The following is a 17,500-nucleotide window of genomic DNA, read 5'->3' as shown; positions in this document are numbered from 1 at the left end:
GAGCCTCTTCTCCCTCGGTCTCTACAAAGTGAAATACTGGATTCAGTGAGCCTCTTCTCCCTCAGTCTCTACAAAGTGAAACATTGGATTCAATGAGCCTCTTCTCCCTCAGTTTCTACAAAGTGAAATATTGGATTCAAAGAGCCTCTTCTCCCTCGGTCTCTACAAAGTGAAATACTGGATTCAATGAGCCTCTTCTCCCTCGGTCTCTACAAAGCTGGTCAGCAACGAATAAAGAACCTGTCAGGAGAAGAACAACAGGAGTGTGGATAGACCTCAAGCAGCCTTTCCTTGTTACACACACACACACACACACACACACACACACACACATACATATATATATATATATATATATATATATATATATATATATATATATATATATATATATATATACTATATACACACCCACACACATTAGGGTTTCCAGCTTTCCATTGACGTCATAGTAACTCTGAAGCCATTATAATAAGCAGATATTCCCACATTCATGGGTGTGTTTAGTGCATGTTTCTAAGTATTTGGTGGCTGCGCTAATCAAGTTGAGAATGTATTTCTCACACACTGTCAACTAGATTACAGGTAGCCACCGAATACTTAGAATAAACACACCCATGATATGGGCTTCTCACCTGACCAAAACATGTTAAATGTACAAAAAGACATATCTGCTCCTCCCATTTAAACATGTGACAATATAAATACATACAAGGTTAATACAACAGAGAAACTGGGACGACTTAACAACGTGACTGTCTTTGTAACATTTATAAATATACACATGTACAAACTGTCTGGGTCTGTAGACATGTATCAGTCAGTGTGTCAAGCCAGGCATGCAGCTAAAGAGGTCAGGTTTAGACCACATGAGTGCAGATTGTGCACTAGCCCCTGCCTATAGTGTAAGTTGTGGTCATGTGGTCAGATGCCAAATTTACCAGGATGAGAACAACATACACTGTACATGGAAACATAGGTTTTAGAATTTCTTCACATCATTTCAAGAACACCGCACTGGCCGGACTGAACTGAAGAATTTCAAATCAACCCCCACCCTTCATAAAAGCAAATTTCTATGAAAAAAAAGAAAATATACAGAAAATCCATGACTCAAGGTTGCCTGCAGCTCTGATATTATTATATATTATTACCACCTGCCAGCAAAACTAACACAGGCTCTCTTTAGCATTTCAATTGTCCAAGAGGATCCTGAATTTCAAAACCTTGAGACTGCCTTTGTGTGTGTGTGTGCCAATTATTACAGAAAAACATTCTTACCACTGCTGCTTTACACATGTAAGAGCAAGCACGCATTTCAGCACAGCTCGACAGTCTGAAGGGTTTCATTTTATTCAAATTCATTTTTGAAACTCATTAATCAACTAAGGTGTTGCTCCCAAAACAGTTCCACTGCCTACCACATGGATATGCCTTCTAATCATCCTGTTTCATGTGCTTCTGTGTGAGGAGAATCCTTATGCATTCCAAACATTCCGTTTCATGTGTGATTAGAATCCCTTATGCCTTCTAAACATCCTGTTTTATGTGTTTCTGTATGAGGAGAATCCTTATGTATTCCAAACATTCCATTTCATGTGTGAGGAGAATCCCTTATGCATTCCAAACATTCCGTTTCATGTGTGATTAGAATCCCGTATGCATTCCAAACATTCCGTTTCATGTGTTTCTGTATGAGGAGAATCCCTTATGCCTTCTAAACATCCTGTTTCATGTGCTTCTGTGTGATTAGAAACATTCGAATTAGATAGGCACAGCTGCAATATGATATTTAGAAGCAGAATAGCAAATAGCAAGTAGCACCCAGGGTAGCGACATGCCCTAAGAGTCAACACCCAGGATCTGTTACAGCAAGAGACAGCAACCAACACCCAGGATCTGTTACTGCAAGAGACAGCAACCAACACCCAGGATCGGTTACTGCAAGAGACAGCAACCAACACCCAGGATCTGTTACTGCAAGAGACAGCAACCAACACCCAGGATCTGTTACTGCAAGGACAGCAACCAACACCCAGGATCTGTTACTGCAAGAGACAGCAACCAACACCCAGGATCTGTTACTGCAAGAGACAGCAACCAACACCCAGGATCTGTTACTGCAAGAGACAGCAACCAACAACCAGGATCTGTTACTGCAAGAGACAGCAACCAACAGCCAGGATCTGTTACTGCAAGAGACAGCAACCAACAGCCAGGATCTGTTACTGCAAGAGACAGCAACCAACACCCAGGATCTGTTACTGCAAGAGACAGCAACCAACACCCAGGATCGGTTACTGCAAGAGACAGCAACCAACACCCAGGATCTGTTACTGCAAGAGACAGCAACCAACACCCAGGATCTGTTACTGCAAGAGACAGCAACCAACACCCAGGATCGGTTACTGCAAGAGACAGCAACCAACACCCAGGATCTGTTACTGCAAGAGACAGCAACCAACAACCAGGATCTGTTACTGCAAGAGACAGCAACCAACACCCAGGATCTGTTACTGCAAGAGACAGCAACCAACACCCAGGATCTGTTACTGCAAGAGACAGCAACCAACAGCCAGGATCTGTTACTGCAAGAGACAGCAACCAACACCCAGGATCTGTTACTGCAAGAGACAGCAACCAACACCCAGGATCTGTTACTGCAAGAGACAGCAACCAACACCCAGGATCTGTTACTGCAAGAGACAGCAACCAACACCCAGGATCTGTTACTGCAAGAGACAGCAACCAACACCCAGGATCTGTTACTGCAAGAGACAGCAACCAACAGCCAGGATCTGTTACTGCAAGAGACAGCAACCAACAGCCAGGATCTGTTACTGCAAGAGACAGCAACCAACACCCAGGATCTGTTACTGCAAGAGACAGCAACCAACACCCAGGATCTGTTACTGCAAGAGACAGCAACCAACAACCAGGATCTGTTACTGCAAGAGACAGCAACCAACACCCAGGATCGGTTACTGCAAGAGACAGCAACCAACACCCAGGATCTGTTACTGCAAGAGACAGCAACCAACACCCAGGATCTGTTACTGCAAGAGACAGCAACCAACACCCAGGATCTGTTACTGCAAGAGACAGCAACCAACAACCAGGATCTGTTACTGCAAGAGACAGCAACCAACACCCAGGATCGGTTACTGCAAGAGACAGCAACCAACACCCAGGATCTGTTACTGCAAGAGACAGCAACCAACACCCAGGATCTGTTACTGCAAGAGACAGCAACCAACACCCAGGATCTGTTACTGCAAGAGACAGCAACCAACACCCAGGATCTGTTACTGCAAGAGACAGCAACCAACACCCAGGATCTGTTACTGCAAGAGACAGCAACCAACACCCAGGATCTGTTACTGCAAGAGACAGCAACCAACACCCAGGATCTGTTACTGCAAGAGACAGCAACCAACAGGATCCAGGATCTGTTACTGCAAGAGACAGCAACCAACACCCAGGATCTGTTACTGCAAGAGACTGCAGACAGCAACCAACACCCAGGATCTGTTACTGCAAGAGACAGCAACCAACACCCAGGATCTGTTACTGCAAGAGACAGCAACCAACACCCAGGATCTGTTACTGCAAGAGACAGCAACCAACACCCAGGATCTGTTACTGCAAGAGACAGCAACCAACACCCAGGATCTGTTACTGCAAGAGACAGCAACCAACACCCAGGATCTGTTACTGCAAGAGACAGCAACCAACACCCAGGATCTGTTACTGCAAGAGACAGCAACCAACACCCAGGATCTGTTACTGCAAGAGACAGCAACCAACACCCAGGATCTGTTACTGCAAGAGACAGCAACCAACACCCAGGATCTGTTACTGCAAGAGACAGCAACCAACACCCAGGATCTGTTACTGCAAGAGACAGCAACCAACACCCAGGATCTGTTACTGCAAGAGACAGCAACCAACACCCAGGATCTGTTACTGCAAGAGACAGCAACCAACACCCAGGATCTGTTACTGCAAGAGACAGCAACCAACACCCAGGATCTGTTACTGCAAGAGACAGCAACCAACACCCAGGATCTGTTACTGCAAGAGACAGCAACCAACACCCAGGATCTGTTACTGCAAGAGACAGCAACCAACACCCAGGATCTGTTACTGCAAGAGACAGCAACCAACACCCAGGATCTGTTACTGCAAGAGACAGCAACCAACACCCAGGATCTGTTACTGCAAGAGACAGCAACCAACAACCAGGATCTGTTACTGCAAGAGACAGCAACCAACACCCAGGATCTGTTACTGCAAGAGACAGCAACCAACACCCAGGATCTGTTACTGCAAGAGACAGCAACCAACACCCAGGATCTGTTACTGCAAGAGACAGCAACCAACAGCCAGGATCTGTTACTGCAAGAGACAGCAACCAACACCCAGGATCTGTTACTGCAAGAGACAGCAACCAACACCCAGGATCTGTTACTGCAAGAGACAGCAACCAACACCCAGGATCTGTTACTGCAAGAGACAGCAACCAACACCCAGGATCTGTTACTGCAAGAGACAGCAACCAACACCCAGGATCTGTTACTGCAAGAGACAGCAACCAACACCCAGGATCTGTTACTGCAAGAGACAGCAACCAACAACCAGGATCTGTTACTGCAAGAGACAGCAACCAACACCCAGGATCTGTTACTGCAAGAGACAGCAACCAACACCCAGGATCTGTTACTGCAAGAGACAGCAACCAACACCCAGGATCTGTTACTGCAAGAGACAGCAACCAACACCCAGGATCTGTTACTGCAAGAGACAGCAACCAACACCCAGGATCTGTTACTGCAAGAGACAGCAACCAACAACCAGGATCTGTTACTGCAAGAGACAGCAACCAACAACCAGGATCTGTTACTGCAAGAGACAGCAACCAACACCCAGGATCTGTTACTGCAAGAGACAGCAACCAACACCCAGGATCTGTTACTGCAAGAGACAGCAACCAACACCCAGGATCTGTTACTGCAAGAGACAGCAACCAACACCCAGGATCTGTTACTGCAAGAGACAGCAACCAACACCCAGGATCTGTTACTGCAAGAGACAGCAACCAACACCCAGGATCTGTTACTGCAAGAGACAGCAACCAACACCCAGGATCTGTTACTGCAAGAGACAGCAACCAACACCCAGGATCTGTTACTGCAAGAGACAGCAACCAACACCCAGGATCTGTTACTGCAAGAGACAGCAACCAACACCCAGGATCTGTTACTGCAAGAGACAGCAACCAACACCCAGGATCTGTTACTGCAAGAGACAGCAACCAACACCCAGGATCGGTTACTGCAAGAGACAGCAACCAACACCCAGGATCGGTTACTGCAAGAGACAGCAACCAACACCCAGGATCTGTTACTGCAAGAGACAGCAACCAACACCCAGGATCTGTTACTGCAAGAGACAGCAACCAACACCCAGGATCTGTTACTGCAAGAGACAGCAACCAACACCCAGGATCTGTTACTGCAAGAGACAGCAACCAACACCCAGGATCTGTTACTGCAAGAGACAGCAACCAACACCCAGGATCTGTTACTGCAAGAGACAGCAACCAACACCCAGGATCTGTTACTGCAAGAGACAGCAACCAACACCCAGGATCTGTTACTGCAAGAGACAGCAACCAACAACCAGGATCTGTTACTGCAAGAGACAGCAACCAACACCCAGGATCTGTTACTGCAAGAGAGCTATCGAGCCTTGTACTGTGCAATATTGCAAATAACACCAGCTCTCTCTAGCCTTGTATTGCAGTAAGAATCCTGGGGAAAGTAATAGAGATGGCCAGTCATCTCCACCATACCCAATCAGTGCTACATTAGAAAAAGTTATGATTCTCAATTTGTTTTGTTTAACCCTGCTAGTATTAGAGGCTCACATTGACCCACAATGTATTTCCTGTGATTCACTTTAACACATGAAGTACCACATTTAGAACACAAGATGTACTATGTCATTTGTTACATTCTAAATCAATATTTTTTCACAGAAAAAAATTCAAGTCCTTCCTTTTGCATTACAAACTGCTGTGTCCTTTTTGAAGGCAGTCAAGATAAACGTGCCTGTAACGAGAGCACTGAAATCTCACAGCAGCTGCGAAGCTCAGCACAAACCAGGTCTTTATCATCACTGTGGGGAAAAAAACACCAAGAAATTGATCCATTTTAGGGTGCAGATGCTTTTTTTATATTGAGGAGTCATAAAAGCATCTGAAGGGCTGTATTTGCAGAATTAACAGCTACATTTAGACTTAACTTTTGCAGTTAACAAAGTTAGGAGTAAGTTATCATTACAATATTGTTCTTAAAGAGAACATTTAAATACAGCATTCCTTTGAATTTAAGACTCACTTTTTAAACCATTTTTTTCTTCTCAAAAATAGCCTGTGTCTTCAATTCAAGTTCAGTATAGTGATGTGCGCATTAAAATCACAACAAGCAACGTGGCTACTCGAGTAAACAAACAGCACCGTGACTGACTGCCAAGAAAAGACACGACTACCCGAGTACACAAACAGCACCGTGACTGACTGCCGAGAAAAGACACGACTACCCGAGTATACAAACAGCACCGTGACTGACTGCCGAGAAAAGACACGACTACCCGAGTATACAAACAGCACCGTGACTGACTGCCGAGAAAAGACACGACTACCCGAGTATACAAACAGCACCGTGACTGACTGCCGAGAAAACACACGACTACCCGAGTACACAAACAGCACCGTGACTGACTGCCAAGAAAATACATGACTACCCGAGTACACAAACAGCACCGTGACTGACTGCCAAGAAAAGACACGACTACCCGAGTATACAAACAGCACCGTGACTGACTGCCGAGAAAAGACACGACTACCCGAGTACACAAACAGCACAGTGACTGACTGCCGAGAAAAGACACGACTACCCGAGTATACAAACAGCACCGTGACTGACTGCCAAGAAAACACATGACTACCCGAGTACACAAACAGCACCGTGACTGACTGCCAAGAAAAGACACGACTACCCGAGTACACAAACAGCACCGTGACTGACTGCCAAGAAAAGACACGACTACCCGAGTACACAAACAGCACCGTGACTGACTGCCGAGAAAAGACACGACTACCCGAGTACACAAACAGCACCGTGACTGACTGCCGAGAAAAGACACGACTACCCGAGTACACAAACAGCACCGTGACTGACTGCCGAGAAAACACATGACTACCCGAGTATACAAACAGCACCGTGACTGACTGCCGAGAAAACACATGACTACCCGAGTACACAAACAGCACCGTGACTGACTGCCAAGAAAAGACACGACTACCCGAGTACACAAACAGCACCGTGACTGACTGCCGAGAAAAGACACGACTACCCGAGTACACAAACAGCACCGTGACTGACTGCCGAGAAAAGACACGACTACCCGAGTACACAAACAGCACCGTGACTGACTGCCGAGAAAAGACACGACTACCCGAGTACACAAACAGCACCGTGACTGACTGCCGAGAAAAGACACGACTACCCGAGTACACAAACAGCACCGTGACTGACTGCCGAGAAAAGACACGACTACCCGAGTACACAAACAGCACCGTGACTGACTGCCGAGAAAAGACACGACTACCCGAGTACACAAACAGCACCGTGACTGACTGCCGAGAAAAGACACGACTACCCGAGTACACAAACAGCACCGTGACTGACTGCCGAGAAAAGACACGACTACCCGAGTACACAAACAGCACCGTGACTGACTGCCGAGAAAAGACACGACTACCCGAGTACACAAACAGCACCGTGACTGACTGCCAAGAAAAGACACGACTACCCGAGTACACAAACAGCACCGTGACTGACTGCCAAGAAAAGACATGACTACCCGAGTACACAAACAGCACCGTGACTGACTGCCAAGAAAAGACATGACTACCCGAGTACACAAACAGCACCGTGACTGACTGCCAAGAAAAGACATGACTACCCGAGTACACAAACAGCACCGTGACTGACTGCCAAGAAAAGACATGACTACCCGAGTATACAAACAGCACCGTGACTGACTGCCAAGAAAAGACATGACTACCCGAGTACACAAACAGCACCGTGACTGACTGCCAAGAAAAGACATGACTACCCGAGTACACAAACAGCACCGTGACTGACTGCTGAGAAAAGACAGGACTACCCGAGTACATAAACAGCACCGTGACTGAATGCCAAGAAAAGACATGACTACCCGAGTACATAAACAGCACCGTGACTGACTGCCAAGAAAAGACATGACTACCCGAGTACACAAACAGCACCGTGACTGACTGCCAAGAAAAGACATGACTACCCGAGTACACAAACAGCATCGTGACTGACAGCCAAGAAAAGATATGACTACCCGAGTAAACAAACAGCACCGTGACTGACTGCCAAGAAAAGACATGACTACCCGAGTATACAAACAGCACCGTAACTGACTGCCAAGAAAAGACACGACTACCCGAGTACACAAGCAGCACCGTGACCGACTGCCGAGAAAAGACATGACTACCCGAGTACACAAACAGCACTGTGACTGACTGCCAAGAAAAGTTAACCAAAACAATACTGCCCGATCTCGAATCATCCATGACATACAGGCAGCCATTTTCAAAGAAGTGCCATTAGCTTCCTGAGAAATTCAAAGAGAAGCTTTTACAATTTCAGCGTTTCATTATTAGGCTCAGTTCTAACAAGCAGTACCAGCTTGGACAGATCAGGAATGCTGATTAAACCCCTGTATTTTTCAACTTGCCAAGCAATACCACAGTTCACAAACTGAGAGAAAAACAGGTGTGAGTAATGACGACTGGAAATGAGACACAGCGCATAGCTGTAACGCTTTGTGTGATAGCAGACAATGTAATTGAGGTTGTCTCTTTGTAAATGCAGATTTATTTGCTGTTTTATTTTTTGTCAGATTGAGGGTGAGAAATGTGGACTGCATCTTAAATTCAAAGGAATACGATAACAGGTTAAAAATGCTCCAAGAAATGACAAAGTAGCCTGTCCTCAAAGAACAGTGACACCTGATGGTTTAAGATGGGAAGTGCAAGCAGAACAGTGTTTAGCTTCCTGCAGCTACCCTTACAGTACGAACCAATCGCATGTGTCCACTGCCAACTGCTTTTATACACCAGCATCTGCATCACAGTACATCCATCGCATTGTAAAAGTCAAGCGATAGCTGTACTAGCTGTGGCCTCTAACAAGGAGGTGCGAGGAGGGGTCAAAGGAAACAAGAGAAACAAATGCCAAGGTACTCCACAAATAGAACTATAAAAACAAACAGCTTAACATAAGCAAAATGATTCAGATTAGGCAGTACAAAGCAGCCAAACCGTTTGTCTTTTAGAGTCACTTTTAAACTGCAACATTTTCCAAGCTTAAAAAACCGTTTCATGATAGAGAGAGCAATACACTTTCTCACACTGCACTGTGCACTGCACAGCTTTCTTAGAGTACACATTGCACTGTGCACTGCACAGCTTTCTTAGAGTACACACTGCACTGTGTTCTGCACAGCTTTCTTAGAGTACACACTGCACTGTGCACTGCACAGCTTTCTTAGAGTACACACTGCACTGTGCACTGCACAGCTTTCTTAGAGTACACACTGCACTGTGCACTGCACAGCTTTCTTAGAGTACACACTGCACTGTGCACTGCACAGCTTTCTTAGAGTACACACTGCACTGTGCACTGAGTACACACTGCACTGTGCACTGCACAGCTTTCTTAGAGTACACACACTGCACTGCACAGCTGAATACACATTGCACTGCAGAGTACACACTGCACTGTGCACTGCACAGCTTTCTTAGAATACACATTGCACTGTGCACTGCACAGCTTTCTTAGAATACACACTGCACTGTGCACTGCACAGCTTTCTTAGAGTACACACTGCACTGTGCACTGCACAGCTTTCTTAGAGTACACACTGCACTGTGCACTGCACAGCTTTCTTAGAGTACACACTGCACTGTGCACTGCACAGCTTTCTTAGAGTACACACTGCACTGTGCACTGCACAGCTTTCTTAGAGTACACACTGCACTGTGCACTGCACAGCTTTCTTAGAGTACACACTGCACTGTGCACTGCACAGCTTTCTTAGAGTACACACTGCACTGTGCACTGCACAGCTTTCTTAGAGTACACACTGCACTGTGCACTGCACAGCTTTCTTAGAGTACACACTGCACTGTGCACTGCACAGCTTTCTTAGAGTACACACTGCACTGTGCACTGCACAGCTTTCTTAGAGTACACACTGCACTGTGCACTGCACAGCTTTCTTAGAGTACACACTGCACTGTGCACTGCACAGCTCTCTTAGAGTACACACTGCACTGTGCACTGCACAGCTTTCTTAGAGTACACACTGCACTGTGCACTGCACAGCTTTCTTAGAGTACACACTGCACTGTGCACTGCACAGCTTTCTTAGAGTACACACTGCACTGTGCACTGCACAGCTTTCTTAGAGTACACACTGCACTGTGCACTGCACAGCTTTCTTAGAGTACACACTGCACTGTGCACTGCACAGCTTTCTTAGAGTACACATTGCACTGTGCACTGCACAGCTTTCTTAGAGTACACATTGCACTGTGCACTGCACAGCTTTCTTAGAGTACACACTGCACTGTGCACTGCACAGCTTTCTTAGAGTACACACTGCACTGTGCACTGCACAGCTTTCTTAGAGAACACACTGCACTGTGCACTGCACAGCTTTCTTAGAGAACACACTGCACTGTGCACTGCACAGCTTTCTTAGAGAACACACTGCACTGTGCACTGCACAGCTTTCTTAGAGTACACATTTCACTGTATGCTGCACAGCTTTTAGTCCTCACACTGCATGGCTTTCTTAGAGTACACATTGCACTGTATGCTGTACAGCTTTCTTAGAGTACACACTGCACTGTATGCTGCACAGCTTTTAGTCCTCACACTGCACTGTGCACTGCACGGCTTTCTTAGTCCTCACTTCATAGATGGCACTGAATGCCTGTTTTACAGAAATGCTGCCGAGGATTCTAAACAGCATTCCATCAGCATCACTGGAAATGATAGATGAACACAATATAATGAGATCACAACATTTGGTTATTGCAATGCAATATAAGCTTGCAATAGACACAGAGTATCACTTGGTTATCGCAGGATCATTACAACTGAGTTCTCAACTTCTCCTATTGCACATAAGTGATTAATAAATAAAACAAGAAAACAGAGCTTCCTATTGTGGCTGCTGTCCTTCTCCTCAGTCACATTATACAGTCCTGTATACTCTTCTACACAACTGCAGTTATGTCATTGCACTCTGAGATTTCCAGTTAAACGTTTGTTAGAATCCTTAGTCTACACCCTTTCTCTTATTCAATTCTACTGCACATTGTAAAGTGATCCTGTTTCTTATTCGATTCTACTGCACATTGTAAAGTGATCCTGTATCTCATTGATTCTACTGCACATTGTAAAGTGATCCTGTCTCTCATTGATTCTACTGCACATTGTAAAGTGATCCTGTTTCTCATTGATTCTACTGCACATTGTAAAGTGATCCTGTTTCTCATTGATTCTACTGCACATTGTAAAGTGATCCTGTATCTCATTGATTCTACTGCACATTGTAAAGTGATCCTGTCTCTCATTGATTCTACTGCACATTGTAAAGTGATCCTGTTTCTCATTGATTCTACTGCACATTGTAAAGTGATCCTGTATCTCATTGATTCTCCTGCACATTGTAAAGTGATCCTGTTTCTCATTGATTCTACTGCACATTGTAAAGTGATCCTGTATCTCATTGATTCTCCTGCACATTGTAAAGTGATCCTGTCTCTCATTGATTCTCCTGCACATTGTAAAGTGATCCTGTCTCTCATTGATTCTACTGCACATTGTAAAGTGATCCTGTCTCTCATTGATTCTACTGCACATTGTAAAGTGATCCTGTCTCTCATTGATTCTACTGCACATTGTAAAGTGATCCTGTCTCTCATTGATTCTACTGCACATTGTAAAGTGATCCTGTATCTCATTGATTCTACTGCACATTGTAAAGTGATCCTGTTTCTCATTGATTCTACTGCACATTGTAAAGTGATCCTGTTTCTCATTGATTCTACTGCACATTGTAAAGTGATCCTGTTTCTCATTGATTCTACTGCACATTGTAAAGTGATCCTGTCTCTCACTGATTCTACTGCACATTGTAAAGTGATCCTGTCTCTCATTGATTCTACTGCACATTGTAAAGTGATCCTGTCTCTCATTGATTCTACTGCACATTGTAAAGTGATCCTGTCTCTCATTGATTCTCCTGCACCTTGTAAAGTGATCCTGTCTCTCATTGATTCTTCTGCACATTGTAAAGTGATCCTGTCTCTCATTGATTCTACTGCACATTGTAAAGTGATCCTGTCTCTCACTGATTCTACTGCACATTGTAAAGTGATCCTGTCTCTCATTGATTCTACTGCACATTGTAAAGTGATCCTGTCTCTCATTGATTCTCCTGCACATTGTAAAGTGATCCTGTCTCTCATTGATTCTCCTGCACATTGTAAAGTGATCCTGTCTCTCATTGATTCTACTGCACATTGTAAAGTGATCCTGTCTCTCATTGATTCTCCTGCACATTGTAAAGTGATCCTGTCTCTCATTGATTCTCCTGCACATTGTAAAGTGATCCTGTATCTCATTGATTCTCCTGCACATTGTAAAGTGATCCTGTCTCTCATTGATTCTCCTGCACATTGTAAAGTGATCCTGTATCTCATTGATTCTCCTGCACATTGTAAAGTGTTCACGGAACAGTCAGAAATATCACTACTTCTGCTTTCTGCTGAAGATCTGCACCCTTCCTCTCAAGTCCTTTTTGAGATTGCTTTGATTTCTATAAAGAGAATGAGGACGCAGCAATTCCTCAGGCGTTCAGGGAAGAGAAATCACAGCTGCTGAAAACTGAGATCCAATTACAAACCATCTTTAAAACTAGGGGGTGAGGGGGGGGAGCAGCAACAACAAAATAATAATAATCTTTACCACATTTCTGGAAGCAGCATCATAGAAATTCTCATTGGGAACGGTTAGAGCCGCATTGATCTCTTTCAGAAATTACAAACTGGAAATTGGGATCACTGGAAAAAAGTTTGTGAAATGCCCCACCTCCCAGAAAAATTGTTGTTCCATCCTCTTGTATCGTGAGAACGGAGCAGCCAGGCGGAATGATGAAGGACTCTGTACGATTTCACCATCACAATCTCCAGGCTGGGGATGTCATTCAACAAGCTTTCTGTGCTGTATGGGCTTGTGTGTGGAAACATACAGAGCACAGACAGGAAATCCCACAGTAAAATACAATGTCCAAAATAACACTGTCTCTGCATTTCTTTACTTAACTGAACTTGACAAGTCGAGACATTAAAAAAATCAAAACTAAAAGAATAAAAGAAGTGGGAGTGGTTAGCGATCCTGAGGCCGGCGTCCCTTTACTGCTGAACAGCTTCTTCTCAGCTGCAATGGGTTCCACGCTCAAAAAATGGAGGTCAGCCTTACCAAGAGTATGACCTTCACGTGTGTGTGTGTGTGTGTGTGTGTGGTGCGTGCGTGCGTGCGTGCGTGCGTGCGTGCGTGCGTGCGTGCGTGTGTGTGTGCGTGCGTGCATTGACATGGTTATAAATAAATGGCATTACACTCACTTGCCATTTCAATGAAAGTCCAGACGCTGTGGAGCTTTTTAACACTGACACATCTTTCTGCAGTTCCAGCTGTAACAGGCTGCACGGCCAAAAGCACCAGCAGGTCAAATACACGAGGATACAGGAGTCCCAGGCTGTGATCTTTACAGAATACATGAGGATACAGGAGTCCCAGGCTGTGAACTTTACAGAATACACGAGGATACAGGAGTCCCAGGCCGTGTTCTTTACAGAATACACGAGGATACAGGAGCCCCAGACCATGTTCTTTACAGAATACATGAGGATACAAGAGTTCCAGGCCGTGTTCTTTACAGACCTTCATGAGTTCTGGCAAAGACTTTGCATTGTCCGATTCCTAAGCGTTAAAATAGGCTCAATGTGGTGTACAAATAAATCGTACTGCATTTCAGGAGCTCTGCATTAAAATGCTTGATTCAGCTTCACTAGTGTTTTCCTTTTAGTATATTAACAGTTATAAGGTTTTCAGTCCAGCATAAAATAGCATAATTTAAAAAATGTGCAATTTTTCCAGTAATTGTATCACTGCAGCTGGACTCAAACATTAAAGGGGCCCACGTGCCAGTCCTTAACTGCACGTTATGGGGGAGCACGTGCAAACCGAGTCCACGCGTGTCCATAACTGCATGTTATGAGGAAATCCGTTCAGTTTGTGAGTGGCAGTAACAGGAAGGGCAAACGCAATACATTGATAAGCAATAATCAATATTTTGGAAATATTATTGGAGGGGCCAGTGCCCCTGCTTGCACCCCCCACCCCCCCTGGTGCACGCCCCCACAGTTCAGTTGCTGTTTACAGTGAGTGTGTGTGTGTGTGTGTGGGTGTTTCTCTGCTCAGTTGCTGTTTACAGTGAGAGTGTGTGTGTGTGTGTGGGTGTTTCTCTGCTCAGTTGCTGTTTACAATGAGAGCGTGTGTGTGTGTGTGTGTGTGTGTGGGTGTTTCTCTGCTCATTTGCTGTTTACAGTGAGAGCATGTGTGTGTGTGTGGGGGTATTTCTCTGCTCAGTTGCTGTTTACAGTGAGAGCATGTGTGTGTGTGTGGGGGTGTTTCTCTGCTCAGTTGCTGTTTACCCTCCCGGCTGGGAACAGCGGTGGCAGGGGGGGTAGGTGAGGGAGTGGGGCGATGGCTGCCATGGAGGGAAGCAGGGGGAGGGACAGGGGCATGGCTACTGTTTCTGCTGCTCCCTGATTGGCGAGGCCGATGGGGTTGCTAACCCGGAAGCACTTCTCCTTGTGTGTCTTGAGCATGTTGGAGAAGCGGAAGCGCTGTCCGCACACGTCGCAGGGGTACGGCTTCTCCCCCGTGTGCGTGCGCCGGTGACGCTTCATGTTGGGCCGGCTGGTGAAGCTCTTCCCACAGATCTCACAGATGAATGGCTTCTCTCCTGCAGGGACACAGGGGCTTCTCATCAGGGGGAGATGCAACAAGGGGAACATTTCCTGCAGGCAAGTCAAACAGACTGACAACTATCTTTGACCTCATGTAGTAGTAGGTGTCATTTCTTTACAACATTTCAGAGGAGATACAGGAATGAGCATTACAGAGTTCAATAATAATATAGAGGAGTGTCTAAGCATCGTATCAGAGGAGATACAGGAATGAGCATTACAGAGTTCAATAATAATATAGAGGAGTGTCTAAGCATCGTATCAGAGGAGATACAGGAATGAGCATTACAGAGTTCAATAATAATATAGAGGAGTGTCTAAGCATTGTATCAGAGGTGACACAGGAAAGCACTTGCCAGGGTTAAGAAGATGAAGTGTTACTCCCTATGCTCACCGGTGTGTGTCTTCATGTGCTCATCGAAGTACTGCTTCATGTTGAAGTCCTTCCCGCACCACTGGCACATGAACTGCTTGTGTCCAATGTGGATGCTCATGTGGGAGCGCAGCTGGTACTTGTACTGGAAGCGCTCACTGCAGTTCTATAGAGACACAGCAGACAAAATAAAAACAGAAATACATGTAAAACAGCAACTACAAGAGACATGTGAAATGTGCCATTCTGCTCTGGATACAGCATAAACATACAAGACTGCCATGCTAGATATTTTAGAAGCAATGACAATATGAAAGCAAGCAAGTCTAACACATCAGAAATAATACCTTAATTATACCAGCAAGGTTAAGAACATAAAGGATACAAACGAGAGGAGGCCATTCGGCCCAACTTGCTCGTTTGGTTGTTAGTAGCTTATTGATCCCAGAATCTCATCAAGCAGCTTCTTGAAGGATCCCAGGTTTGCGAAATTTTATTTGTGTATAATATATATATATATAGTGAACAGGCTGGCCGTAGTTTGGGTTTGTGCCCCTTTAAAAATGTGACCCAGAGAAGAAAACTTGTCTTTAGCACTTACGCGCACTTTAATCAAACAAACAAAAACAAACAAACTCCTAGCTCCCTCGGAGCACTGACTAAACATATGCAAGTCCCTGACTAACGCGCAGGACAGCTAAGCTGTTTACCTGACATATAACACCAAAGCAAAACACTTTAATACACTTGTTTATAAAACCGAACGCAGGTTTCAAACAGACCTTAACGACTTTCAGCCAGGCTCTTCACTCCACACCAGCAGCAGCTTATAGATATAGATTGCCAAACTGGTCCAGACACGTCAGTTTTCTGCATTACCTCACATTTAAAGAGCTTCTCTCCTGAGTGCTGCAGCGTCACTCAATCCCTCTCTTACCTCACATTTAAAGAGCTTCTCTCCTGAGTGCTGCAGCTTCACTCCATCCCTCTCTTACCTCACATTTAAAGAGCTTCTCTCCTGAGTGCTGCAGCGTCACTCAATCCCTCTCTTCCCTCACATTTAAAGAGCTTCTCTCCTGAGTGCTGCAGCTTCACTCAATCCCTCTCTTACCTCACATTTAAAGAGCTTCTCTCCTGAGTGCTGCAGCTTCACTCAATCCCTATCTTACCTCACATTTAAAGAACTTCTCTCCTGAGTGCTGCAGCTTCACTCAATCCCTCTCTTACCTCACATTTAAAGAGCTTCTCTCCTGAGTGCTGCAGCTTCACTCAATCCCTCTCTTACCTCACATTTAAAGAGCTTCTCTCCTGAGTGCTGCAGCTTCACTCAATCCCTCTCTTACCTCACATTTAAAGAGCTTCTCTCCTGAGTGCTGCAGCTTCACTCCATCCCTCTCTTACCTCACATTTAAAGAGCTTCTCTCCTGAGTGCTGCAGCTTCACTCAATCCCTCTCTTACCTCACATTTAAAGAGCTTCTCTCCTGAGTGCTGCAACTTCACTCAATCCCTTTCTTACCTCACATTTAAAGAGCTTCTCTCCTGAGTGCTGCAGCTTCACTCAGTTCCTCTCTTACCTCACATTTGAAGGGCTTCTCTCCTGAGTGCTGCAGCTTCACTCAATCCCTCTCTTACCTCACATTTGAAGGGCTTCTCTCCCGAGTGCTGCAACGAGTGCACTTTCAAAGACATGCTGCGCTTGAAGGATTTCCCGCAGGTCTCACAGGTAAACGGCATGTCCTTTGTGTGAGCTGAAAAGCAACAACAGAGCATGGGAGCTTGGGGCAGTTTATAGTCCCAGTAAACACCCCCAGGCAGATGTTACTATGTATTTAAATTGTACGCACTGGAAAAAGACATCAGTTGGTTTACATGGGCCTCCTGGGAGGGAACATCCCGCTTTAGTAAAAAGACCACTGTA

General features: G+C 45.3%; 1 protein-coding gene across 4 annotated transcripts in view; it reads right to left on the bottom strand.

Moving 5' to 3' along the window:
• Positions 1-153: 153 nt before the first annotated feature.
• The window catches only part of LOC121314024 (zinc finger and BTB domain-containing protein 47-like), a 53,113-nt gene continuing 35,766 nt past the window's right edge, over positions 154-17,500 (bottom strand). The window contains exons 4-8 of one of the 4 annotated variants that reach the window (XM_041246790.1): positions 17,215-17,330; positions 15,603-15,747; positions 13,266-15,204; positions 1,282-1,741; positions 154-240 (exon numbers count right to left, since the gene is read on the bottom strand). In XM_041246790.1, the coding sequence (XP_041102724.1) occupies positions 14,876-15,204; positions 15,603-15,747; positions 17,215-17,330 (590 nt within the window). In that variant the 3' untranslated portion in view covers positions 154-240; positions 1,282-1,741; positions 13,266-14,875. Of the gene's footprint in view, positions 241-413; positions 1,742-13,265; positions 15,205-15,602; positions 15,748-17,214; positions 17,331-17,500 lie in introns of those variants that run through there. The other 3 variants (XM_041246788.1, XM_041246791.1, XM_041246789.1) reach the window with 3 other exon arrangements.

This window comes from Polyodon spathula, chromosome 4 (assembly GCF_017654505.1).
Source record: "Polyodon spathula isolate WHYD16114869_AA chromosome 4, ASM1765450v1, whole genome shotgun sequence".
Taxonomy (NCBI): domain Eukaryota; kingdom Metazoa; phylum Chordata; class Actinopteri; order Acipenseriformes; family Polyodontidae; genus Polyodon; species Polyodon spathula.
This window is presented reverse-complemented; position numbering and strand designations above follow the sequence as displayed.